General features: G+C 42.1%; 1 protein-coding gene and 1 long non-coding RNA gene across 2 annotated transcripts in view; both read left to right on the forward strand.

The window, feature by feature from the left end:
- Window positions 1-1,212: 1,212 nt before the first annotated feature.
- Window positions 1,213-3,283, forward strand: LOC126416707 (uncharacterized). The gene is made up of 3 exons (XR_007575500.1): window positions 1,213-1,351; window positions 1,571-1,743; window positions 3,083-3,283. It is a non-coding gene; the product is annotated as an uncharacterized LOC126416707 (long non-coding RNA).
- A 518-nt stretch (window positions 3,284-3,801) lies between these two features.
- The window catches only part of LOC126417040 (uncharacterized), a 55,939-nt gene continuing 32,333 nt past the window's right edge, over window positions 3,802-27,407 (forward strand). The window contains exons 1-8 of the mRNA XM_050084930.1: window positions 3,802-3,871; window positions 6,079-6,161; window positions 6,757-6,885; window positions 10,346-10,516; window positions 19,831-20,392; window positions 23,540-23,624; window positions 24,215-25,067; window positions 25,133-26,055. Coding sequence (XP_049940887.1) covers window positions 6,759-6,885; window positions 10,346-10,516; window positions 19,831-20,392; window positions 23,540-23,624; window positions 24,215-25,067; window positions 25,133-26,055 — 2,721 coding nt within the window. The 5' untranslated portion in view covers window positions 3,802-3,871; window positions 6,079-6,161; window positions 6,757-6,758. The remainder of the gene's footprint in view (window positions 3,872-6,078; window positions 6,162-6,756; window positions 6,886-10,345; window positions 10,517-19,830; window positions 20,393-23,539; window positions 23,625-24,214; window positions 25,068-25,132; window positions 26,056-27,407) is intronic.

Raw genomic sequence — 27,407 nt, forward strand, 5'->3', positions numbered from 1 at the left:
TGCATTATATAACTCAATAATTAAAACAATTCTGTATTGTACCACAGATGACTAAATTAATCGAACAATATATACAGCTCCCCTGTGACATTTCCCATATATGCGTGTGTATGTCCTACTGTTAGGATTTCTGTGGTCAATAAAAATCAAATTTGTGTACATGCCAAGAAGACTGTGTAGCTTGACACAGGCAGCTAATGTGCTCCCCCATTTCACAAGTAAACATAAAATATTAACTGCGTTTTTGCGAATGGCTATGCACAAACTTCTTTTTTAAAATCACTGGCAAACAGATGTAGTTGCAAAATTATAATGTACATTCAGTCTGCACAGTTTCAGATCTACAATGGTCAGTGACTGAAGAATACTAAATCACAATTTAATTTCGCATAGTTAAAGAAACGGGGAATTATTACACAAGACGAGGGAAATGGAAGTTGCAGTTCTTGTGTAACTACCTGAGAATATTATTCACGCGATTCTTGACGGTAGGACGCACTCCTGTACCCATACTCGCAGTATTTTCATAAATATTGGTATACGTCTCTACCCTTTACCTCGACACGTAATTGTCCTATCCACTTGTTTAACATACAAACGCAATATATCACATTTCACTGAATGTGTATGGATGAGTTTGCATAAAATTTGAAATGATTGGCTGTAGAAGCCTAATATACAGAGCTAACTTTCGCGAAACATAATTTTCATGTTTGTCTTTTTTCCCCCATATCACGCTTTCGGATAACCTTGTACTATTTTCTATGCGATAGCAACTTGATTCAAGCGCACAAGACCATCTGTATTCGATTCAGTGGTGTCATCAGAATTTAGATTGGAATATTTGCTTAACCTTCAATAAAATAGGTACAAAGGAAAAATGTGACAGTTAAATACGCGTCTCCAGAATGTTTCAAGCAAATTTCAAGTCTGTAGTATTAGACATACGTAGGCATTATTGGCCATATTTATGCACTCATTAGTGCTCATAAAAGTTCAAACTGAATACTTGTCAATTACGTGGTGTTTCGGAGTTATAATATATTATACAACACTGTTCATTCAAATTTTCATTTAGTGATGAAGGTGAATACTGACAGTCATAAATTAATTAGTAAGTTCAAAAACTTGTATAACATTTACTGGTAAATAATTTTATTATTTATTACACAGTGATAAGTATTACTTGTTTCATGTTCTGCAATACTTCTGTTGGTTGTTACTACATGTACGGGTGTTGGCTACACTGTTAATGTTCTTCCTCCGCCATTGCACGCGATTACAATTTGCGGAATAGGCTAGTGGATCCTCCGAAGTGTAAACTCGATTGGTTAATAATCCGTGAAGAAAGGTAGATGTATATCAATAATTTGAGCAAGATTATAGAAATGGAATGTTCCTGTGATGATGTTATAGACAGTTAAAAGTGAATGTTAGACTTTAGGAGTCGTCGTCGTCGTCTGCTGTAGTTATATAGTATATGAAAGAAATTTCGGAACCTTTATGAAAACACTGTAGTACTGGTTATGTTCGTTACTGCAGCATTGCCGATGTTGCACCTCTGTTTCAGATGTCTTCTGCAGTTCCAACGAAAAAGCTCCCTAAGCCCCAAATGAGGAATTTGTTAACCAATCAGTCCAAAGTTGTTTTTGGAGCTGGATTGGTTCTCGCAGCGAGCGTTGCACTTGCATATAAATTGATTGTTGGAGAAGGCCGCAAGCGAAAATATGCGGAATTCTATAAGTAAGTCCCAGTTTATTTTATACTCTGATGTTAGAGCATGTTATTAAGATAAAATAAGTTCAATTGTAAATGAAGTAGTGAAAGTGGGGTTTTCGTATACAATCAGTAAAAACACACACATTGAATGTTAAATTTCGGTTCAGACGACCAATAATTCTCTCGAGCTGGACGAGAATAAAAGAATTGCCCCATATCGTGAACTCTGTGTAATATTTCAAGTAAGCTGGTTATTTTTGTTTCTATACAGTGTTATGCATAAGGTCGTGTTGCAGCTGTCCCAGTTACACTGATTGTTAAGCAGTCAAATTTAATGTTAATAGTTTATTTAGCAGGTTTCAGTAACTGGTTGCACTGCAAGATAAGTTCACTGTAAGTACTCATTCTTTCCAAATTGGGTCGTAATGGAGATAAAACGTTCAGGGACATGTATTTAAGCACAAATCACCAAATGGTTTACGACTTGTTGATTTTCGTGTGTGAAAAAGAATAAGTTGTTTAATTTGAAGCATTTTTGGATTACTTGTTATATAGTTTCTACAGAAACAGCATATGTGGACTGATGCATAAATCCACATTGGGTGTCGATGTAAAGTTGGGTGGTACAGATTAATTTGAGGTAAAAAGGCACTGATATTTAGTCTGCCAGTCTATATTGAAGTTCTTCCTTTTGATCAGGTATTTTTGTGATAACCTTTAGTGTATTTGTCAGTGTTCTAGGAGTAATTTTGTGATCTTAAAACATTGGTCACTTTCCATAAAGATATTATTCTATGTAATTGACTATACTTGGAATGAAAATATTTTGGCCTATTTCACTTGTATTTGAATAATTTCCACATACTGTATGTAGTGGGTTATTTTGTACAAAGAGCAAGAACTTAAAAGTTACAATGTCAGCATTGTGTGTTAATAGCTAAATAAATATGACAACTTGTAGCTTTTCAGTAAGTTAAGCATATATCTTTGTGACACAATAAAATGTTATAAAGAATTGATAACAGGCATCTGTCGGTTTTGTAATTTGATGAATCAGGGTGCAAGTTAATAAACTTGCTATGCGTTAGATATTGTAGTTGGTTAGAAATTTTGAATTAGTAACTTGTGAGGATCTGATTTAGAAACTTTCAGTTAATGGTTGCTACATTGATTTCCTCACTTATTGTTTGAGGTACTCTTTCTCAAAAAAACATTTGTTTTCCTGGCATTTTATGCTATTAGATTGTTTGTACCTTTTTACTCTGTACAAGATTTTTAAATTTTGTTGCACAATAAAGGATAGAGGCCTTTATTTCTGTATGAAGCTACCTGAAAGGAATTAATATTTTGTGTTTGCTTTTAGGACATATGATGCTGAGAAAGAGCTGAAGAGGATGGTGGAAGCTGGTGTTTTAGTTTCAGGCAAACTGGACTCGTGAAGATTGTCATAAATTGTAGTACCATGCAATAATAAATGTATATCATTCTCGTCTCTGCCGTACAGAAGATATAAATTGTATTAAAAAATATGTTCTAAAATTGTAAATAAAGAATTTGTCGATAATTGTAACTTTTTCTTTTGCCAAACTGGCTCCAAATCCTTTCCCTTTTCCATTGCCATAATCCAGTATTAAATTGTAAACTAATTACACTGTGCAACGCACGGATTTGGATAAAACATAAATCCAATATTTGCTAAATTCAAGAACTGGGTATATTACACAAATAGTACCCAAATTTCCATCTTTCAATATTATTACAAACAAACAGCCTAGCAAAGCGGCAAGAAATTTAATAAATTTTAGGTTTCGAGTGAATGAGAGGTTAAATGGCGGGCTGGGCTGAAACTTACTGACACGAAATATAGTGCCGTTTGTAGTCCTGTAGGCTTCTCCAATGTTCAAATAAGTTAATTTTCAATGTTTTGATAATTTCACCGTTCGCCCTTCTACAATTCGCTTTACCACACTTAACCAATGGTATTTCTTGTAGTGCCTATTTCAACCTGTCGGACGGCGGGAAGCCTTACCCACAATTCCTATCGACTCATTTGCGCATGTCAGTTTCGAGCATTGCAAATGGCGGCTCTTGTTATTGTTCCATGGCGTTTATGACTTCGTCCAAATTATGTCCGTTTTTTCTTCGTTTATAGGTAAGTTGGGACCTGTGATCAAAGAATTCGTCGCAATGGATGTGGATTACTTTTATTTAAACCATCTGGAGGTAGGTTGTGCGTCTTCTGAAGCCGTATATGGTAGTCAGAAAGTGGGGTAAGGTGAGATTTTCCGTCTACCGAGGATCAGTTTTCGAATCTAGGATGAATAAATTACATGCGGATGCTTCATTTAACGTGATGTACAATGGTTTCTACGTCTTGTGCGTGGATATTTAATGCATAATAAGTGCTTTAGCAGTGTTGTATTGCTCTTCAAACGCCTGCGGTAGTCTGATTTGACGGAACTTTACAAGCATGCTGCAAAAGCTGATTTCCACTCCCCCATGTCACAAAATGGAGGTCGGAATCCCCTTGTACGGCTTGCTGTTAGTTGTTTGGATTTGTGTGACTTTGGCAACGATACGAGGATACAAATATGATTTAATTTAACAAGGGTCGTGTATTAAACCTTTATATTTGTGCTTCGAGTGGTATTTATTTGCGTTCCGTGGCGGAATCATATGTGTCGGTCGTACGTCGGCAGGGCAATATTTGAGCCATCGTATTTTGTTTGGTGTTTAGATTTAGTGAACAACGTAGGATTAAGAAAACTGATGATGATGTATTAAAGTAGTTTATTTATAGTGGATTTTCGGATTGTCAAATTGTGTGTCACAAACTTGAAGAAATGCAGATAGTGTGTGTTAACGAATCGCCTGTAAAATGTGTCAATATCAGCACAAAACAGTAAGACTTTTTATTACGTGCACATTATCACGTACTGCAAAAGGTGAAAGAAATGGATGATTTACAGCACATGAAACTCACAATAATCTAGAACTTCGTTGAAGCCAATGTAAACTGAAAATATGGTGAATGATTTCGATTTTTCTACCACTCATTTGGTTTGTTTACGAATGTAATAGTATGCATATTGTTATCAATGTACGATTGTTTGTAAATGTATAGAGGGAAAATAGTGGTTGTGAATTTGGAGTGTTTTGTCCCGGACATTGATTGTTTTGAAATGTGTAGAATAATGATTTAAATAGTTTGTCGGGTTGTATAGAATACGAGATAAAAGCGTAGTTTAGAGCAATAACTTCTTTACCTTGATATTAAAAGCGGAGGGATTATTTCTTACGTTATTTAACAGGTGCTGTTACCGAAATATTGGTGATGAATTACTCTATTTAGTTTTTTTTGAATGCATGTCATTTCTACTGTACGTCCCAGTTACCTAAGATATTCAGGCCATTCGTAAGCTCTTAATGGAAATTGTTTTAGTAGTTTGCCTAGAGTGGTGCTTGTTATGTCTCAACAGTTGCCGTACGCTTTAAATTTTCTATCATTTTAATGTTGATATCAGGTTTTGTGAAGTAGCGAAGTAGCATCTTCGAGTCGCAGCTAAGATTGCTACCGATTGCTTTGTTTACATTTCGTTCTTGGTCGTGTTTACTGATCATTAAATGTACCCCTAAAAATGATTGTTTACATATTGTAGGCTGTACTGCTTAAGGGTTGTCACCAACGGAGTTACATATTTTTCGATTTAACTATTACTCTCATTTAATAAAATATTAATTTTGTTACTGTCAGGCTGCTTGGCAATAGTTGTTTTTCAGTTGACCTGAAAATTGATTTTCTTTAACACCTACAGCAGATTTAGAATATATATTCAATTTGCAGAAAACACAGCATATATGACATAGATAATGTGTTGTTTACTTCTGTGTCAGTACTTTATTGTAGAATTTCAGTACTAATACCAGTTGATTGATTCAGATTCTCATTGAATCAGTTATGTTCCTTGCATTGTTACTATTGCATAGCCATATTTCAGCTTACTGTGCCCCCCTCCCCCCTAGGTGATTTTATCAATTTGTTTTGTTTATTTAATTTAATCCAGCTGATTCTAACTATCTTCAGCCGACAGGTGTAAGCTTAAGTCTTACCAGTACTTTATTGCTCGTGTTGTAAATTTTCGACATTATTGTAAACATTCTGTTCATTGGAAAAATTTACTGGGGGGTGGGGAGGTGGAGTAATACTGTAGCTGATATGTATTGCTTTGGAGCAGCAGTATTTTTTATTTTTGTTCTTAATGTGTGCTGAAATTGCAATGTTCAGCTTAAGGCAACTGGCAGAAATGCCAAATTTTAAAATGTTTAACTAGACTTCTGAAGATCTGGTATTTCTTGCAGGTTTTTTAGCCCTGTGCCCCATTGTGGGGCTGTGAGGATAGGGAGGGTTACCAAAAGCAGGAGCATGTGAGTCTGATTGGCAGGTAAGCAACCATTTTCTTTTACTTCTGAAAGCCCTTCACTTTTAATTGCTAGCCATATATTCCATTAATGAATATTGTGAGCTCCTTGGTCAATTATAGTTTCATGAAATACTACTGTACACACAGTCTAACTTGACACTCCATGCAAGGGATGCTGGGTACAACCATAAGGGATCCTGCGTATTCCACTTGTTCCAACATCCCTGCATGGGGTGCCAAGATATAACGCTTGTGTAGTGAGTATCCATAGTAATTTGGCTCGGAGCAGGCACTAAGAGTGTCTAACCAATCTTCTGTCCATAGCATCCCTTGCAAAAAGTGTGACGGTACAGAGCATATATGGTACGCTATTACACCATTACATAACAATTAGTGACAATTTAGAACACTGCACATACCCATTTGATGCAGCAAATTGTGTCAGCTAGCTAAATTTGTACTAACTAAACAGTAGTTGGATATGAAAGAAATGGGAAAGCTATTTCTGTGTATGTTTGTTTAATATACGTAGGAAAAATTTTGATATATTACTATAACCTTCCCCCATTTACCTTTTGCATTTTTAGTGAAATGTGATTTTATGATTGCATTTTAGAGATGGCTGCAGATAGCGATGGTGATCTAATTGAGACAGTTGTGACATGTGAAGGAGACCTCAAAGATCCTTATTTCCCTGAGAAGTTCAAGCTCATAGTGCAGCGTTTACGTGTGCTGTTGTGTGAAGGTACTATTTTCATGTTTCACTTATTAATTAATACTTTTCTAGTCTTCTAAATATCTCGTCCAATATTATGTCAGTATTTCAGTGTTCCTGCATACAAATATTTTAATTACTGTGTTCCCCATATTGATGGACATATATTTGTAGGATATATTGTGCCATATTTATTGCAGCAGTTAAAGGAGAGAATAATTTATATTACGGTTGCTTGCAACAGTATAAAATTGTTTGTTACTCACTATGTCTTGTTCACTGTGCCTGTCCAATTTTTTATGGCCTTGCTATGCAATGTCAGACACCTGTCATTTTCAATAAATGTCCCTGCGTCTGTTTACTCAATGGTTTAAGAAGTAAAACACATTTGCTACATTACATTTTTGTCATGTTTGCCATCATATGGTTGTATATCACATTGAAATGTTGCACTTGTATGTGGTCCAGGTGTTTCATTCCAATTTTCTTTTTGTTAATTTGTAAATTTTTGTGACCTAAAGTTTTGGAAATTTTTGAGTGTATGTGGGTTCAAATGGATGTTGATTACACTATCTATGCAGCGATCAGGAGGCTTGTACAAGACAGACCAGCATGCACAAGTGCATAAAACCAGTCTTTGGACTGAGAAGCACAACAACAAGATATTTGTTAATGAATGTAATATTGTTCCATTAAGTTGCGGAGCTCAGGCAGAAGCTACAGTCAGTTGTGGTATTTGAAGTAAGCCATTGTAGAATCACACGAATGGGCGAGACAGGAGATTGGACGGACACACAGCCGAAATCTGTATCGTGTTTCACACAAAAAAGTTTTTGTTTAGTCATTAGTAGCTGTTTTTCCGCTTCACTCTCACTCTGCATGTTATCCATACTTTAATTTACTGTAATGTGTTGTTCCTAATTTATTTCTGATAGTTTATTTTCTTGTCAATCCAAGCCTCTTCAACAGCTTGTAATGTCCCTTACTTGTGCTCACCCTCGTCCCTCCCTCAAAGAGCATTTTCTTCCATTCAGTTCATTCATCTCATTTATAGTTTGTTTCTGCTGTGTGTGAAAATCAGTGACCTATTTTTAAAAAAAGGTTTATAGGCGATACAAATCTGTACTTGGGTTTGGTTTTTTTCCCTCCTTGTGATTTTTATATATTGGTGACACCAGGCATTGGCAGTTGTTCCTTTTTCTTTTTTTTAAGTCTATATTGCCAGAAACTAGAGGAATATGTTTGTTATATTGTACTTGGAAAAGAGAATGTTGTCAGCACAACTGCAGGGTTTATTGAACTTGACAGAAGTTCCAAGTGACAACAGATGAAGTGTAGAGAACCATTTATGCAACAGTGAAAAGGGATTGACAAAGTGTGTGTGATATTAGTGATAAAATACAATCAGATGCTTACTGGGCAATGAGTTTTAGAGTATGTTTTCACTCATATTGTACAGAAAATTACTTGAAGTGATAGTGTTTTAGTTTGCATCTAGGAAAAAAGTCTAATGAACAAAAAGCATATTATTTGTCTAGTGCATTTCCCATATCTGTTTACTCCTAATTAATTTCAATATTTCTTTATTTTAGTATACTGCTTTGCCTATGGTTTATGGATTATCAGTCAGTAGAATTCTCTCTAGTTCATTGGGTTTGTGGGTTGTATTTGCAAGTAATAAAGTTATCTTCCCTGTATACCACTTCTGTCATTATTATTATTATTATTATTATTTTGCACATATGGAAAGCTATGTTATTGATAATGCATAAAGTGTGTAACTAGTGCTGTTAGATGCACATTTATGACAAAATGTTTATTGCATGTCCCAGAATACAATTGCAAAGGTGGCAATTTCCTTGTGTTTTCTTATTGACTCTTTTTTCCAGCTCTCCACACAGATGTATAGTCAAAATGTGAGATTTGCTTTGTGCTTCTTCCATTTCCTTTATCATTATTAGCACATCCTCTCTCTTTATCTCTGTTACTGTATATTTGAAATCATCTTCCACTACCCTACTTGTACATGTAGACATTATTTATTGGTACATTTCTTTGCGTTGTTTTCTGTATTGTGGCCCAAGAACTACATTTTATTTTTCTGCGCTCTGATCTTAGTACCTCCCTTGTGGGTAATAACATTTATGAACACACAATTGTATTTTATTTGTTACTATTATTTTCTGTTATTATTCAGTACTGATCAAAGCAACAATAAAACTGCAAATTTGTAAATTGCTACCTTGGAACGGAAAGACATCTTGTGTGCATAGCTTGCAGATCTGATTTCAGCAAGCAATGCAGCAAAGGAAAATTTAGTAGCCGATAGTATACAACTGTGGCAGTTGATGGTGGACTCTGTAAATGTTTCTTATTCTTCTAAAAGCTAAAAAATGGTAACAAATTAACTTTCATTTACAGTCTATGCATTCAAAAGCTTTTGTCAGGACAAACTGGACACAGTGATGAAGATGTTGCTTGTTGAATATTGTACTTCATACTATCTGTCTTGTCAAACTATAGGTGATTTATAAGTTTCGTCATATTTTATAGTATTGGGCTGACAAGAGATTATTTACAGGTACATCTCCAAAGGAAAGGAGGATGAATTATCGTCACATTTTTGGTATCATTTCTACACCCAGGAATAAACTATTAAAAGCCTTATAATACCATATGATGATCACAATTGAATACTTTTCCTTTCTAAATTACGTCTTACTACCCACATACCTGGCACTTTTCATACATTTAGCTTGCTCATTATTTTAACTGAAAAGTTCTTAGTAATTCGTCACAGTGAAAATTGTGTAGTGAAAATTTGATTTAGTTTTTCATTTGCAGTAAAAACTGTTGCCATAAATTCTGTTGCGGTATGTCAAGCTGATTATTTAGTGTTGATGCGATTAAAAAAATCTTGCACTTTTTGAACTGAAGTTGGAATTGTCATCTCTGTAATTTGAACAATTTAGAATCGCAAGATGTTTTTAAATCATTTAGGAATATTTCTGATTGTTCGAGTGGTATTTAATCTTCTTGTATGGTAATATTGCCGATCTTCATCCACTTGTCGGAAGAATTAGCCCCTTACACACACACACACACACACACACACGAGAAACAAAAGTAAAAGGGTTGACAAATATCCCACACTAGGTATTCTAGTTAGTTTTGCAACCTCTACACTCTCAAGTTAAGGTTCCCATAACATATGAAATCGTTTTTGTAGATATGGAAGAGAAAAGTCGCCTCCAACAGGTTGCGGGAGACAAATCAATTGCTTCTATTGCAGAGTTTTATGGTGACTTACAGCTATCTTCTGTGCTAACAGACACTGTTCACTTACATGTCTGTCATGTAACAGAAAAAAATGTTTTCTCATATAAGTTCTTTTACCAAAATACCATTCCTTCCCTCTCATAGACACTGTTGGACTAATGTTGAAGATATGCAATACCATTGTCTAATGCTTCCCGTTGCTGTTTTATAGGAAAAGCAGAGTCCCTTCGAGTATCAAAGGTGGAGCCATGGAACTCTGTTCGTGTTACATTCACAATTCCAAGGGAAGCAGCACTTCGTCTGAGGCAGCTCGCACAGCAGGGGGATCAAGCTCTTACACAGCTTGGTATACTGTCGGTGCAGGTCGAAGGAGACCAGGCAAGTAAAATGAGATAGAAAAAAGTGTGTCTGATGTGCACAGTATATTTTATTTTGTTGCTATATGGCCCAAATATCATGCACTACTACTTGTTCTTTATTCTTCTTCCTCCTTGTCTTCTTCTTCTTTCTTTCCTTTTATTCTATGCTCATATGCACATACAGAGAAATAAAATTTGACACTTCGACCTTCCTCAGTATTGAAAGTGAGACTTCTTTTGTATGAACTACGGATACTATGTGGATACTATGTCCCTGTTATCTGATATCACCCAAGGCCACCACATTTCCCTGTGCTGTGATAGCACACCTAGCACGCACTTCCTAACCCCTTGGAACTATCACAGTATGACACACAATCATTTTTTTTTTTCAAGGTCAGACCTGCAAACAAATTGTTGGATAAGCTGTTGGTACCTGCATAGTACCATCTTCTCTAACTTTCCGTGGATCACCTAGTGGTTGTCTTCCTATCCACTACGCATTGGCTTAGATTCATTGTTGATACCTTTGAGACCTAGATGGTGAGAAGGGCATTTTGTTACTTCCTCCAGAAACCAAAGTCTCGTCCCAAGTTGTATCACTTGGTCTTTGTCAGCTCTGTTAGCTCCTTGTCTAAATGTTGATGTCCACCACTTAGATGACTCCATAAAACAATCTGTTCATATCAAACCAGCAACCACCCATGTGTTGAGCCTTTGCAAGCAGACAAGTTCCTCTTCAGTTAGTCCAGAAAAAGATAACCTACACCAATTATTTCTGTGACAACAACAAATCCCTTCCTGTGTTGACAAGTCACCAGCTGGTGCTCCCCCCCATCACTTGACCTCATGCAAGCCTTTAAAAAGCTAATAGTAACCTTCATCAGGGTTTTGAGCTATCTCTTGCAGTGTGCTGAGATGAGGGTATCCTACCCTCATTACCCAAAGTATTTTTCAGTCACCCACTCAACTTATACTGTATCATAATACACTCCCACAACATATTCACTCTCAATCCTGCACTTACACTCATAATTGTCCACCTTGGTGCTCAGGGTCACAGCACGGACTGTAAGTGTCCTGATATTCAGTGCATATTTCTTCACCCAGGCAGTCGTTGATGGTACTGTCTGGTGTCACTTTGCTGTTGACTTTGGTTTTACAGCACTTGGCCTGTCTGGTGGTTTCTGAACTATTATAAGGAACTTTTTGCTTTTTTATGTGTATTACTGTGTGTAAAAACTGTTGTCATCTCCGATCTCTTTGCTATTTTCAGTATAACACCTGACAATGGGTGTATAAGAGCCCAAAACCGGTCGTGTTGTAAATAAAAGAACCTTACAACTATAGTAGTATTTTCAACCTTGGGTTGTGAAAATTATTGTTTTTCATGTTTCTACAACACTTTTCACTCTGGTTCGTGTGAGACTACATCTGTGGTATAAAATAATTTACATAGTCCAAATAACGAATAATTGGTTTTTCATTTTTGTCCAAAAAAACTGAATCGTCATGTTCTCTTAATTTAAGGAATCTTTATTAACAGCCTTTCATAAAATATCGATAATTAAGAATTTATATTTGAAATGAGAACAAGAGTTTTGCGTGGGATATGTAATTAGAAACAAGAAGACCTGCATTATTCATAAAAAAAATGACAATGAATTTTACAATTACGAGATGTAAGTATTTCAAATTGAAACAAAAAGGTAGACCAACATGGGATTTGAACCAGCAATTCACTAACTACCGTAGTATATCAATCTGTTACATTACAGATTCCACCATACATCCAATTTATACTTGTATTTCAACAAAATTAAATATAGTCCCTCAGAAAACTTCAGAGTCCAATTTTTTTCTGTAGATCTATTAAAAACATTAAGAACAACCTATTTCTCGGCACCTTTTAACTATATATATATATATATATATATATATATATATATACTATCCAATCTCCTGGTTTCCCACCTCCGGAAAGGCAACTCACTCACCCTTCACAATGTTTCCCTCTATTTTTATATATATATATATATATATATAAAATATAGGGAAACATTCCACGTAGGAAAAATATATTTGGTAAGTCACATCTTTGTTTATATATATATATATATATATATATATATATATATATATATATATATATATAGGCAACATTCCACGTGGGAAAAATATATCTAAAAACAAAGATGTCTGCCTGTGTATGTGCGGATGGATATGTGTGTGTGCGAGTGTATACCTGTCCTTTTTTTCCCCCTAAGGTAAGTCTTTCCGCTCCCGGGATTGGAATGACTCCTTACCCTCTCCCTTAAAACCCACATCCTTTCATCTTCCCTGATGAAGCAACCGTTGGTTGCGAAAGCTTGAATTTTGTGTGTATGTTTGTGTTTGTTTGTGTGTCTATCAACCTGCCAGCACTTTCATTATAAATATATATGTCACCCTCACAACACACCCACAACGACCCCATTAAATTTTATTTACATTCCTTCCGCAAACATGCCTTCGCCCTAGCCAGATTACGCTCCCATATTTTATTTTCTCAGGCTTGTCTGACATTTGGCATTACCCCCAAAGGCCTCACACTTAAAGTTCCCATCTCTGGCTGCGACCCTTCTTTCCATCAGTCCCTATACCAGTTCCAAACTGAACAATCCATTGCCCTCACCCACCTAATCCTTCACCTACACATCAACTCAGCCAATGAACACACCCGTCATCTCCTATCCTTAATAAAAGTCCTCAATCTTTCCTCTCCCACATCCACACCGGCTGTTCAGAGCATCCTCCTACAGGCCAACTGCAAAATAGAACAACATGCCACCCTCCACCTAAAAAAAACTATCCAATCTCCTGGTTTCCCACCTCCGGAAAGGCAACTCACTCACCCTTCACAACCTTTCCAGCAAACCTCAACCTCCTCATTGCACACAAACCCAGTCTCTCCCATCTACTCAATCTCCCACCTCCAGCTCCACTCCTTCCAAAACCTCAAAATTCCAATCAACACAATCTGGAACCACAACACCCTAATTCAGTAGTTAACCTTTCCTCCAAACCTCTCTCCTAATCCGAAACCTCTGTCCTATCCAAAGGCCTCACCTTCAGCCCCACTCCCAGATTCAACCAAACAGCCCTCGTCAAAGATTTACTGTCCTACAGACATACTCTCTGCTGGAAATTTCACTTTGCCATGAAGAAAAATGATCCTAATCCTACCCCTAATGATCCAACTCCCCAAGACACTATCCAAATTGAACCCTGCCTGGAACAGTTCCGTCCTCCGTCACAGCGGGACCCACCTCCTCTTCCTCAAAATCACCCTCTCCAAACCTTCCAGGAATTTCTGACTTCCAGCCTTGCCTCTCAATCCTTCTTAAAAAAACCTTAATCCTACTCCCAACATCACCACTGCTGAAGCCCAAGCTATCCATGATCTGAAGGCTGACCGATCCATCGTCATTTTTCCGGCGGACAAGGGCTCCACGACCGTGGTACTTGATCGTTGGGAGTATGTGGCTGAGGGACTGCGTCAGCTTTCAGACAACACCACATACAAAGTTTGCCAAGGTAATCCCATTCCTGATGTCCAGGCGGAGCTTCAAGGAATCCTCAGAACCTTAGGCCCCCTACAAAACCTTTCACCCGACACCGTCAACCCTCAGAACCTTAGGCCCCCTACAAAACCTTTCACCTAACACCATCAACCTCCTGACCCCACCGACACCCCGCACCCCTACCTTCTACCTTCTTCCTAAAGTTCACAAACCCAATCATCCCGGCCGCCCCATTGTAGCTGGTTACCAAGCCCCCACAGAACGTATCTCTGCCTATGTAGATCAACACCTTCAACCCATTACATACAGTCTCCCATCCTTCATCAAAGACACCAACCACTTTCTCGAATGCCTGGCATCCTTACCCAGTCTGTTACCCCCGGAAACCATCCTTGTAACTATTGATGCCACTTCCTTATACACAAATATTCCACACGTCCAGGGCCTTGCTGCGATGGAGCACTTCCTTTCACGCCAATCACCTGCCACCCTACCTAAAACCTCTTTTCTCATTACCTTAGCCAGCTTCATCCTGACCCACAACTTCTTCACTTTTGAAGGCCAGACATACCAACAAGTAAAGGGAACAGCCATGGGTACCAGGATGGCCCCCTCGTACGCCAAACTATTCATGGGTCACTTAGAGGAAGCCTTCTTGGTTACCCAGGCCTGCCAACCCAAAGTTTGGTACAAATTTATTGATGACATCTTCATGATCTGGACTCACAGTGAAGAAGAACTCCAGAATTTCCTCTCCAACCTCAACTCCTTTGGTTCCATCAGATTCACGTGGTCCTACTCTAAATCCCATGCCACTTTCCTTGACGTTGACCTCCATCTGTCCAATGGCCAGCTTCACACGTCCGTCCACACCAAACCCACCAACAAGCAACAGTACCTCCATTATGACAGCTGCCACCCATTCCACATCAAACGGTCCCTTCCCTACAGCCTAGGTCTTCGTGGCAAACGAATCTGCTCTAGTCCGGAATCCCTGAACCATTACACCAACAACCTGAAAACAGCTTTCGCATCCCGCAACTACCCTCCCGACCTGGTACAGAAGCAAATAACCAGAGCCACTTCCTCATCTCCTCAAACCCAGAACCTCCCACAGAAGAACCACAAAAGTGCCCCACTTGTGACAGGATACTTTCCGGGACTGGATCAGACTCTGAATGTGGCTCTCCAGCAGGGATACGACTTCCTCAAATCCTGCCCTGAAATGAGATCCATCCTTCATGAAATCCTCCCCACTCCACCAAGAGTGTCTTTCCGCCATCCACCTAACCTTCGTAACCTCTTAGTTCATCCCTATGAAATCTCCAAACCACCTTCCCTACCCTCTGGCTCCTACCCTTGTAACTGCCCCCCGGTGTAAAACCTGTCCCATCCACCCTCCCACCACCACCACCTACTCCAGTCCTGTAACCCGGAAGGTGTACACAGTCAAATGCAGAGCCACGTGTGAAAGCACCCACTTGATTTACCAACTGACCTGCCTACACTGTGAAGCTTTCTATGTGGGAATGACCAGCAACAAACTGTCCATTCGCATGAATGGACACGGGCAGACAGTGTTTGTTGGTAGTGAGGATCACCCTGTGGCTAAACATGCCTTGGTACACGGCCTGCGCATCTTCGCACAGTGTTACACCGTCTGGGTTATCTGGATACTTCCCACTAACACCAACCTGTCAGAACTCCGGAGATGGTAACTTGCCCTTCAGTATATCCTCTCTTCTCATTATCCGCCAGGCCTCAACCTCCGCTGATTTCAAGTTGCCGCCGCTCATACCTCACCTGTCATTCAACAACATCTTTGCCTCTTTACTTCCGCCTCGACTGACATATCTGCCCAAACTCTTTGCCTTTACAAATGTCTGCTTGTGTCTGTGTATGTGCGGATGGATATGTGTGTGTGTGTGTGTGTGTGTGTGTGTGTGTGTGTGCGCGCGCGCAAGTGTATACCTGTCCTTTTTTCCCCGTAAGGTAAGTCTTTCCGCTCCGGGGCTTGGAATGACTCCTTAACCTCTCCCTTAAAACCCACATCCTTTCGTCTCTCCCTCTCCTTCCCTCTTTCCTGATGAAGCAACCGTTTGTTGCGAAAGCTTGAATTTTGTGTGTATGTTTGCGTTTGTTTGTGTGTCTATCAACATGCCAGCACTTTCGTTTGATAAGTCACATCATCTTTTGTGTGTTTGTGTGTCTATCAACATACCAACGCTTTCATTTGATAAGTTACATCATCTTTGTTTTTAGATATATTTTTCCCACGTGGAATGTTTCCCTCTATTATATAAACAACTACATTGCTAAAGAGTGATTAAGAAAAATGTTGATGGCTATGAATATATTAGAATATCTTAAAAGTTTCATTTAAAGTAACTTAGTGGTAAGGTATCTATTACATAAGCAGGGCCTACTTCCAAGAGCATAATAGCACCGGTGTACGTGTGCTGTAGTTTCTGACCAGTCATTGCGTTTGTTTACATCAAGTTTATTCTTGTGATGAGCAGACTATAAATGGGCTATAATTATGTAATTTCTAATTATCATCTGGCAGTGTTTTCTGTTACGCAATTATGTTTATGTGATTGTAATTAATGCTTTGTACAAAATATTTCTGGTGCTGTAATATGTTATGATGGAGCTACAAATACAAGATCTAGTCCCATTAATCTGACCACCACCGATCTTCGATGTCATCATGCATAACCAATCACAGATGGCAGGTGACAGCCCTAGCAATGGAGGGCTTATAAAGCTTGTTGGTGGGTTATGAAAAGCCATGCAGTCGTTGTCGTAATACGAAAACGGAGCATTTGTCCGACACCCTAAAGGGCATGGTCATTAGCTTTCAGGCCGGAAGCGGAAACATTTCTGGAACGACTAAGTCTGTAAACCATTCATTTACTGCCATGGTTAAAGTATACTGTGTTCGGCAAAATGGCGCTCTCCAAAATGGGCAACGCTCATTTCACAACACTTCCTGAAAACATGATGTCATTTTGACTTCATACACAATATCAACAACTGCATGAGTGGCTGTCAATTTTCGTTAGCATGCAATATGATTTATCAGTGGCTAATGCCTTCATGTAAGAGTGCTCTTTCAGGAGTGAATTATTATTGTCAATAATTTACAAATTAAACATGAAACATGCTAGTTTTATAATTTGCAGTATGCCATTTCAGGGTAACAGAGTGTTGAAAATTTTATCACAAATACTTCACCATTATTAACTGTTACATTATAACGCATCAACAATATAAACCTTGAAGAGAGAATGTGATAACCAAGACAGGAGACAAACATCACATATTTAAGTGCTAGCGTAATGAATAACGCGTGCTTTCTCGACTTGAAGGCGTGGTTTTGCATCTGATCAGATGCAAATATTTATTTATATATTTATTTGTTTTCATGTTAGTGTTGTTAATATGTTGTGGGACCGTATGAATGTAATACAAGTAAATTCTGCAATACACAATGTTATTTACATTCCATCTGCTTTGACAACAAAGGATGAAATAAATATTTTGTCATTTCCAAATCTGTGGTTACGCAGGAACCCAAAAGGACAGCTTTAATTAAAATTAAAGTTCTCCCTTTTCACAAATATGTGGCGATTTCAGAGTGTGTGTCCAGGCAGGAACCTAAGGGAGATAATATTCATACTCTTCCATGTCACAGATGTTTCGCTGTGTATTTACTAATATGTGGTAATTTCCTAGTGTGTGGTTGGGTGGGAACCACAGAGTGCAGTTTTAAATGCTGCAACCAAAATCAGCTGCAATAAAATTCATATTCTTTCTCCTCACAAATATTTGGCTCTTTATTTCCGAATATGTTGTGAATTCTGAGTATGTGGTTATGCTGGAACCTTAGAGGACGGCTTGAATTTCTGTGAGTGAATTGAGGAACAACAACATTCATATTCTTCCTTGTCACTAAGGCAGTAGCCAATGATGCAGTCATCAGTATTGTATTTTATGTCAAAATGACATGATATTTGTGAGAAGTGTTGTGAGAGTGTTACCCATCCAAAACTGGCATCAAGGCATCTGTGTTGCACCACGAGCCATAGATGACAGGGGTGAACAATAGCTGTAGAAATGGGTGCGTGTGAATATACTTACAGGTGTTCAGCAACTGATCGCCCAGAGAGCCAAGTGGCTACCGGCAGTGTCTCTTTAACGACCATTCGTTAAATGTTATCTATGAGCATGCGCAGCAGGCGCCTGTTTCATGTACCCATGTTGACTGCTGTTCATCAGCGACGAAGGTTGGAAGCTACACGTCAATATTGCAACTGGATGTCCACTGAGAGGCAACAGATGCCTTTTTTGGATGAATCGCATTTTATGTTACATCGGAAAGATGGCAATTGGCGTTCATGGCGTGAAATGTCTGACAGCAAACACCCTACAACAATCATAGGAGGGTTCAGGCCGGAGGTGGGAGCGTTACGGTCTGGGAAAACTTTTTGTGGCATTCCCTGGGTTATCTCATCATTCGGAAGACACAGTGGAGCGACACAAGTTTGCTTCTATCCTTGGGAACTAGTTCACCTCGTACATGCAGTTTGTTTTTGCTTGGCACAATGGCGCCCCCTTTCAGGACAGTGCAATGTGTCACATAGCTAGCAGTGTATGTATGTAGTTTGAAGAGCATCAGGATGAGTACACTGTGCTCCTCTGGCCACCGAACTTCGTGGATTTAAACCATTCAAGAATCTTGGGACCACCGCAAACGGGATGTTTGTGCCATGGATCCTTAACTGAGAAATCGAGCGTAGTCGCCATCGCCACGGCTACACAGAGCTGTCGAAACTTTTCAGAACCTCATTGACTTTTCTTCTGCACATCTCACAGTGTTCCACCGCGCAGAAGGTGGTTATTCAGCCTGTTTGACAGGTGGTCACATTAATGCAACTGGACAGTATATAATCTCTGCCAGAGATGCTGGACAGAAATTTTGTCGCGAACTTATACTACTATTTGTGTAGACGGCAGTAAATTGTCGTTTCTCCCTCGCTAACTCACGTACTTGACCAGCCAGCCCCCATCCTCCCACCCTTACTGCCATTTTTCCTTCCTCGCCACCCCAACATGAGCTCCACTCCCAGCCCCCTCCACCCTAACTGGTCATCCATAAGCCACACTCCCATCGCTTTCTGCCATTGCTTGTTCTCTACCCTCAGCCCGTTGCCAGCCTCACTGACCCTTCAGCCTTGCCCCTTATAAGCCCTTGGCATACCTCTCCGTCGTCCTAAATTGCCATTTCCACCTATCTATCGCCACCCCTGACCTTCTGCCCTCAAACTATCTTGCACCTGACAGTTTTTATACGATTTTCCTCTTCAATGTCCCTCGCATCAACGCTGTCGGCGTCCCTCGGACCAACGCTGTCGGCGTCCCTCGGACCAACGCTGTCGGCGTCCCTCGGACCAACGCCGTTGATGTCCGTCGACCCAACACCGCTGATGTCCCTCAGACCACCGCTGTCGATGTATTTCGCCCAGCCGCCCTTGCCTTCCCACTCTAGATGTCCTTCGCCCACCATCCTTAACATCCTTTGCCCTTCTGTCCTCGATCTCGCCGTCTGTCTGACCTTGCCGTCCTCCGTCCGTCCGACCTCACCGTCCTCCGTCCGTCCGACCTCACCGTCCTCCGTCCGTCCGACCTCACCGTCCTCCGTCCGTCCGACCTCGCCATCCGACCTCGCCGTCCTCCGTCCGTCCGACCTCGCCATCCGACCTCGCCGTCAGACATCGCCGTCCTCCGTCCGTCCGACCTCGCCGTCCTCCGTCCGTCCGACCTCGCCGTCCTCCGTCCGTCCGACCTCGCCGTCCTCCGTCCGTCCGACCTCGCCGTCCTCCGTCCGTCCGACCTCGCCGTCCTCCGTCCGTCCGTTCGTCCGACCGACCTCGCCGTCCTCCGTTCGTCCGACCTCGCCGTCCTCCGTCCGTCCGTCCGACCTCGCCGTCCTCCGTCCGTCCGTCCGACCTCGCCGTCCTCCGTCCGTCCGTCCGACCTCGCCGTCCTCCGTCCGTCCGTCCGACCTTGCCGTCCTCCGTCCGTCCGTCCGACCTCGCCGTCGTCCGTCCGTCCGACCGACCTCGCCGTCCTCCGTCCGTCCGACCTCGCCGTCGTCCGTCCGTCCGACCTTGCTGTCCAGATTTCCTTTATCCGTCAACCTGACTTTCCTCGCTCTTCTGCCGTCGGCCTAACCTCACTAGCCCTTCTGCCATCAACTAGACCTCTCCTGCCCATCTGTCCTACAATCTACCACCTGCTCCTTTTCACCCTTTTGCGCGTAGCCTTCCTTGGGTACCTACTACCTGCCCCCTTGCTCTTCTGTTCCCAGCCTCCCTCAACTACTCCCCACCTATCCCTTTGCTCTTCTGTCCAGGTCATTGTCGACTGTCCACCTCCTGCCCTTTTGCCCTTCCTTTCCTGATCTCCCGTGACTGCTTGCCTTCTGCATTCTATATGCTTACATCCCTGTTCTTCCATCCTTGGCATCCCTCAACGTCCTCCCATGGCATCCTGTGACTTCTCATCCTCAGCCTTTTTTGATTCTCGTCCTTTTGTTCCTTTGCCTACCCCTCTTTTGGTTCTCCTCTTTGCTCCTGTGCCTTCCCCTCTTTTGCCCCTTGTGTCTCTCCCTTTTCCTGTCATATCCTCCCTTTTGATGCCTTGCTTATCCCTCCTTCCTTATCCTCCCATCGCTCTCTTGCGTATCCCTCATTTCCTACCCTGCTTCTCCCTCGGTTTCCCTTGCTCTCCCTTATGTGACAGTGATTTTAGAAGGATGGCTTGTCAATATATTACATTAAACTTCCAACATTCATTTATGAATAAATGCAACCATTCTTAGGCACAGTTGCCTTTTTGTGTTGTATTTCTTGTGTGAAAAACCACATACGTGGAATTAAATTACTTCATATATTTTGTACACTCCCAAAATTTTGGTATTGTGTGTACATATAGGAGGCAGAACTGACTGGTTATGGGAAGGTACCACATCCGGGACAGGGTTGCCGGTTTTATTTAGGTTTGACTGGGCGGGGAGGGGGGGGGGGGGGGGAGGGTTGCAGGCTTATTAGCCCACACTGACAGATATATTCCAAAATTATAGAATGAGTAATGACTCTCGGTTAGCTTTTCTGTCTTGGCATTCTGAGATTCCAAGAAAACTTTTCACACAGTTTCAACAAAATCTGAACTTCAACTCCTTGAGAAATAAGCCATTGGCCCTACTATCTGTGTTAGTCTGCCGAATATTAAACAAGTAAATCCTGTATCTTCCAGTAGACTTAATCATGATGGTGAGAAACTCAAATTGGAAAGAGGAGTTAATCAGAGAGATTCTATGTCACTAAAGCCATTTACAGCAGTCCATTTTCAAATTCTTAAACTGAGGCAGTGAATCTAAGACAGAAAGTGAAATATGAGTAGACTAAAGCAATATATAAACAACACACTGGACAAAAAATACTGGAAGTTTACATTTAATTTGTAGAACCTGCCGATGATACAGTTGCCTGGAGTGATTCTGATTAATTAAAAAAGTTTTTCAAAATGTGACTTGCTGGCTGACTATAGTGTGTAATAAACATGTTTGTACCAGTTTTGACTTTTGACGTTAGAAATAGTGTTGCTTAGCAAACATTGAAGAGATGAAAATTGTTAGGAGGGATAAGAAAACAAAAATATATTAGGGTACTAACTGGAACAAAAACATGTAACTATAGTGAAAATGAAATTGGTGTGGTCAGAATTATAAGTCAGGTGAATGGGTGTTAGTTGGAGCAAGGAAGCTCTTTACTTTATTGTATTCCAAAAGATAAGGAAAGACAGAGTATGCAGTCTAGTACCAAATAGATTGATGACATAAGAAAACATGAAGGAGCAATATGCATTTCTATAGTTGATGAATTGAAAAGTCAGATGCCAACATACACCCTGCAATGGATGTCAGGCGGCAGTTGATGAATGTGTCTCTGCTGGGCCTAGATGGCTGACAACAGAAGCCAACAAGTAGTTGTTATTTTTATTATTGAAGATGGGGAGAAAATATGTATGTAGTGAAACTGCTCTTCTACACTATTTAAGGAACTTCAAAAGTGGTGGTAAATTACTTTTGAAGAATATTTTATTTATGTTACTGACCTTTAATTTCAAACATAACTTAAGTACTAAATTAGTACATTGTTAGATACAACTTTTTTTCCTTAAATGTTAGAATTATGGAGTGTTTTAATTCCTTTATTGTATTTATGGCTGGATTTACATCCACAGTTGGAGGCACACTTTTGTCAACATCATATTCACATCAACACCTTAATCCTTCCTACGCTGTGCTTTCTTTCCATCCCCCACCGATTCCCTTATTGAACATTAGCCTCGTACCTTGTAGTACACAGACATCCCTTTTCAACAGTCGCAATTTTGTCAACAATGTGCAGGATATCTTGACTGAATCCTTCAGCTGCAACTTTTTCTATATCCGAAATAAGGAAACTTTCAGTTATCATTGTAGTTACCCAAATCTCTTGACCAAATCCACTTTCTTGATCCTCTTGGAAGATGCCACATTTTCAGGAGTAGTTGGTGATGGAAAACTCTAATTTTGTAAAAGTTTGCTCCTTCATCAAACTAAATGCCTTCCACACAGTTGTTTTCCTGTTTGTAATTGTGTTAACACAAAAATGGGTGCAAATTTTCGTTATGAATATAGGAAATTTGAAAAGACCAATAAAAAATGTTATAACAGTAGGAAAACTTTAATTTCAGGAACATAAAATCAGGTTACTGTAGAATACAGTTCAGTGTCAGCCCATACAGACTTGGTCTCAGTGCTAAATGTTAGCTTCAGGTTATGATGTAATGCCGTTAGGATGTAATTCACGTATCCAACTCATTTTTTACTTTCTCTAAACTTCTGCACTAAAATAGTGTTTTTATTCTGTAACAGTATTTACATTATTTAGCAGCATTTGTAATTCCTTGTGTACATCTAACTCATTTTCATCTGTAGCTTACCCTCCATCTTCCCAAGGATTACATTTAACACATCTGCCCCAACACACACACACACACACACACACACACACACACACACAGTCAAGGAATCCATCTGTTCAGATCTCTCCCTTTCCCTGCCTTGTTTCCCCCATTACTCATTCTACCCATAGAATACCACACCCAAGTCAGGTTGCAGTGCTGGTACAGTATAACTGTGCAGGCGTATGTATGTGTGTGGACATTTATATTCTGTACTAGTTAGCTCTGAAGAAAGGCATTGTCCGAAAGTTTAGGTATGTTTTCAGTCTTGTATATGTACCTTCGATCATCAAATTCCTCAATGACGTGGTGAGCTGTAACCTTTACTCCTTCCATTAAAAATTTTTCATTAACTTATTTGTATGCTGTAGGAATGAAATGACTAATGTTTAATGTGTCACTTTTCAGGTATTTATCATTTGTCAGTAAAAAATCAGTAACACCCAATGTGGGCTTAGAATTTGCCCAAAAAGGAAAATCAGAAGAGACATTTGTAAACTTTTGTGGTAAAAAGTTTTCGTCAACCCAACTGGAAGTTTAATTTGAACACTGCAGTGCCACTAGGCATGGCCTTATTGTAGATGATATGTCCTTGTTATCCTGTGACCTATTAAGTAACTTACCCAGCCTTTTGGTGGGAGACTTGAAGGTTAATGCAGTCTCCGAACCATAGTGCAACCTGCCATTTTTCACATACGCAAATCATTGCTGGTGTGAAGGAAGTAATGGGTGACAGTTCCAAATAAAGATTGTCTACTGAACCTGTGGGTTTGTAATTTTACACCTTTCCACTTTAGCAACCAAGCCACAAATTAGGCAGACTAAAATATATGTATTAAAAGAAAACAGGTTTTTGAATAAGAGAGCAGAAAGGGCAGAGAGAAATAGAAATGCTTGACAACAAGCTGATTCATAAACCAACTGTTAGAGAGATCTAGATGTTTATTTCAAAGGCAAATACCCAGTAGCATGTAATGTTCAGTTTACTTGTGAATCTGATTTTTTTCCTTATATATGCAGCTTTTTGCAATAGAGGAAACATTACTTTAAAAGTTACTAATTATAGTTGTTCATATTTTGCAGGTAATATCATTGAGGATTGCCAGTCGTTTTGGAGGAGAAAGTCAAGAAATTGTCCTTCAGACAGCTCCAGGGAATGCAGACGAACAGGTTTCCCTGCAGCAACCAGTACCATCAACATCTGGAATATCAAATGCAAGCTGTCCTGACACAGCAGCTGTGGCAGCTGCAGGACTAGCACGTGGTGTTGTGCATCTACTGCAGCAAGCAGTAGCATCAAAATCGGAACCACCTCCTGCAACCACATTTCGCAGTCCAAATGTTGTTGCACCTACAGACGGTGACCCTATACCACCATTTCCCCAACCGAGACGATCACCTGGCATCTCGGGAACACCACCTGGAACAGCCTCCTTGACAGCAGCTTCGTCTGCACCAGCAGGTGGCACAGTACCTGCAGGTCCTGCTCCTGCTTATCCAGGTCCCTTTCCATTTGCCAGTATGACTCACGCAGCACATGCTGCTGTGCGTGACCAGCCTTTTGTTTCATCTGCTGCAGTTCCTGCCCCAGCTGCAGCACACCATAATTTTGCAACACCACCTCCACCTCCATATCCAGGTTCCCAAACCCAGCCTCAACAACAGCAAGCTGTGTACAAGACAACATCAGGGCCTGCAGGTCTCAGGCAGCCGCCTAACTGTCAGGTTCCTGGTACTGCACCTGTGACTGCAGCCAATGTGGCTCTATCGAGTCCATTGCTTGTCAACTTGTTGCAGAACGATGGCAGTGGAGGCCCACCTGCCAAAATGCCTCCACCAGTGTTGGCCGATAGGCAGGCCAGAGCTCGTGCAGCACTGGTGGTTCAACAGCAACAGCAGCAGCAGTTACATACTGCTGTTCGGCGAAAGTCTGACGGTTCCCTCATTTCTGTGCCTTCGGAGAGCCCCGCCGGGAAAACTCGCACATCACCCTCGTTCTGCCTTTGCGGGTGTTCCGGCATCACCTCCAGCTGATGGCCCTGTCGCCCATCCACTTCCTTCTGGTCATTCTCGTCTGCAACAGGCACCACCTGTGTCAGGCACTTCACTTCAACAGAACCAGCAACCAGTGCCTCAACAATCTGCACAGCAACAGCAGCAGAAAACGTATAGCGGTTCCCTACACACCCTTCAGGCTCCTCGTGCCAGCAACGACCTTTGCCTGCTCCCAGTCCTGCAGCTCCTCGCCCTCAGGGATCTTCATTTCAGCAGCAACAGAATTCACTACCAACAAATCCCCACCGTATCCTCGCACTGCTCAACCGGTCATCCGACCTCAACAGCAGCGTGTCAACCAAATCCCAGCGAAAGAATCAGCAAGTCAGTTGCGACCACAGAAGATGCCAGGCACAGATTTTCAAAGATTTGGAGATATGAGACCAGCTGTGCCTGAAGCTTCGAAAGCTCGACATAGTGCTCCCAGTCAGTGGCCACGAGGGACAGCTCCACCTTACAGTTACCGGATTTCCACTGAATCCAGGCCAAGGCCAGCCATGTCACCGCCAGTTTCTCCACCATCAGCACCTGAACCACCAGCGTCACCTCCATCAGAACTAACATCATCTGGGAAGAAACGTCAGTTCCTCATTAATCCACTGACAGGTCACTTAGAGCCAGTAGCAAGTGACAGTGGCTCAGACGGCGAGACAGAGGCATCTACAGCAGCTGCAGACGACCCATTCTTCTGCTTTCCATCTCCTCTCAATGATCGGTCCAACTCTGTGTTTTCGGATGATGATGATGACGTGAGCAGTACAGTATCACGGAGAGCTGACACAACAACTACTGATCAGTCAGACTCAGAAGCTACTGTTCGCTCCACTGGCAGTGAATCATCCATGCCATCTAGGCATCCACGTTCCAAGGTAAATGATCTCTCTCTCTCTCTCTCTCTCTCTCTCCCTCCCCCTCCCTCCCCTTCCCCCCTCACCTTCACCCTCTCCCCTCCCCCTTCCCCTCACCCCTACCCTCCCTCCTCCCCTCTCCCTTCCCCTCCCTCCCCCTCCCCCGCTCACCTGCCCACCCTCCCTCCTCTCCCCCCTGCCCACCCTCCTCCCTCTCTCTCTCCCTCTCTCTCTCTCTCTCTCTCTCTCTCTCTCTCTCTCTCTCTCTCTCTCCCCCTCTCTCCCTCTCCCCCTCCTGCCCTCACTCTCTCCCCTCCCCTGCCCTCACTTTCTCCCCACCCCTGCCCTCACTCTCTCCCCTCCCTGCCCTCACTCTCTCCCCTCCCCTGCCCTCACTCTCTCCCCTCCCCTGACTTCCCTCTCTCCCCCTCCCCTGCCACACTCTCTCCCCTCCCCTGACTTCCCTCTCTCCCCTCCCTGACTTCCCTCTCTCCCCCCTTCCCTCACTCTCTCCCCTCTTCCCTCCTTCTCCCCTCCACTGCCCCCTCCACTTCCTCCTCTCCCTCCCCTCCACTGCCCCCCTCCACTTCCCTCCTCTCCCTCCCCTCCACTGCCCCCCTCCACTTCCCTCCTCTCCCTCCCCTCCACTGCCCCCCTCCACTTCCCTCCTCTCCCTCTCCACTTCCCTCCCCTCCCTCTCCACTTCCCTCCCCTCCCTCTCCACTTCCCTCCCCTCCATCTCCCCTCCACTGCCCTCGCCTCCTCTCCCTCTCTCCTCCACTTCCCTCCCCTCCCTCTCCCCTCCACCGCCCACCACGTCCATCCCCTCCCTCTCCCCTCCCCTCCACTGATCTCCCTCTCCCCTCCACTGCCCTCCCCTCCACTGATCTCCCTCTCCCCTCCACTGCCCTCCCCTCCACTGATCTCCCTCTCCCCTCTACTGCCCTCCCCTCCACTGATCTCCCTCTCCCCTCTACTGCCCTCCCCTCCACTGATCTCCCTCTCCCCTCCACTGCCCTCCCCTCCACTGATCTCCCTCTCCCCTCCACTGCCCTCCCCCCTCTCTCGCCCCTCTCCCTCCCCTCCCCTGCCCACTCCCTCACCTACCCTCCCTCGCTCCCCTCCCCCCTCTCTCCCCTCCCCTGCCCCCTCTCTCTTTCCCCTGCCCTCCCTCTGTCTCCCCTGCCCTCTCTCTCTCTCCCCTGCCCTGCCCTCCCTCTGTCTCCCCTGCCCTCTCTCTCTCTCCCCTGCCCTGCCCTCCCTCTCTCTCCCCTCCCCTGCCCTCCCTCTCTCTCCCCTCCCCTGCCCTCCCTCTCTCTCCCCTGCCCTCCCTCTCTCTCCCCTCCCCTGCCCTCCCTCTCTCTCCCCTGCCC

This window comes from Schistocerca serialis, chromosome 8 (assembly GCF_023864345.2).
Source record: "Schistocerca serialis cubense isolate TAMUIC-IGC-003099 chromosome 8, iqSchSeri2.2, whole genome shotgun sequence".
Taxonomy (NCBI): domain Eukaryota; kingdom Metazoa; phylum Arthropoda; class Insecta; order Orthoptera; family Acrididae; genus Schistocerca; species Schistocerca serialis.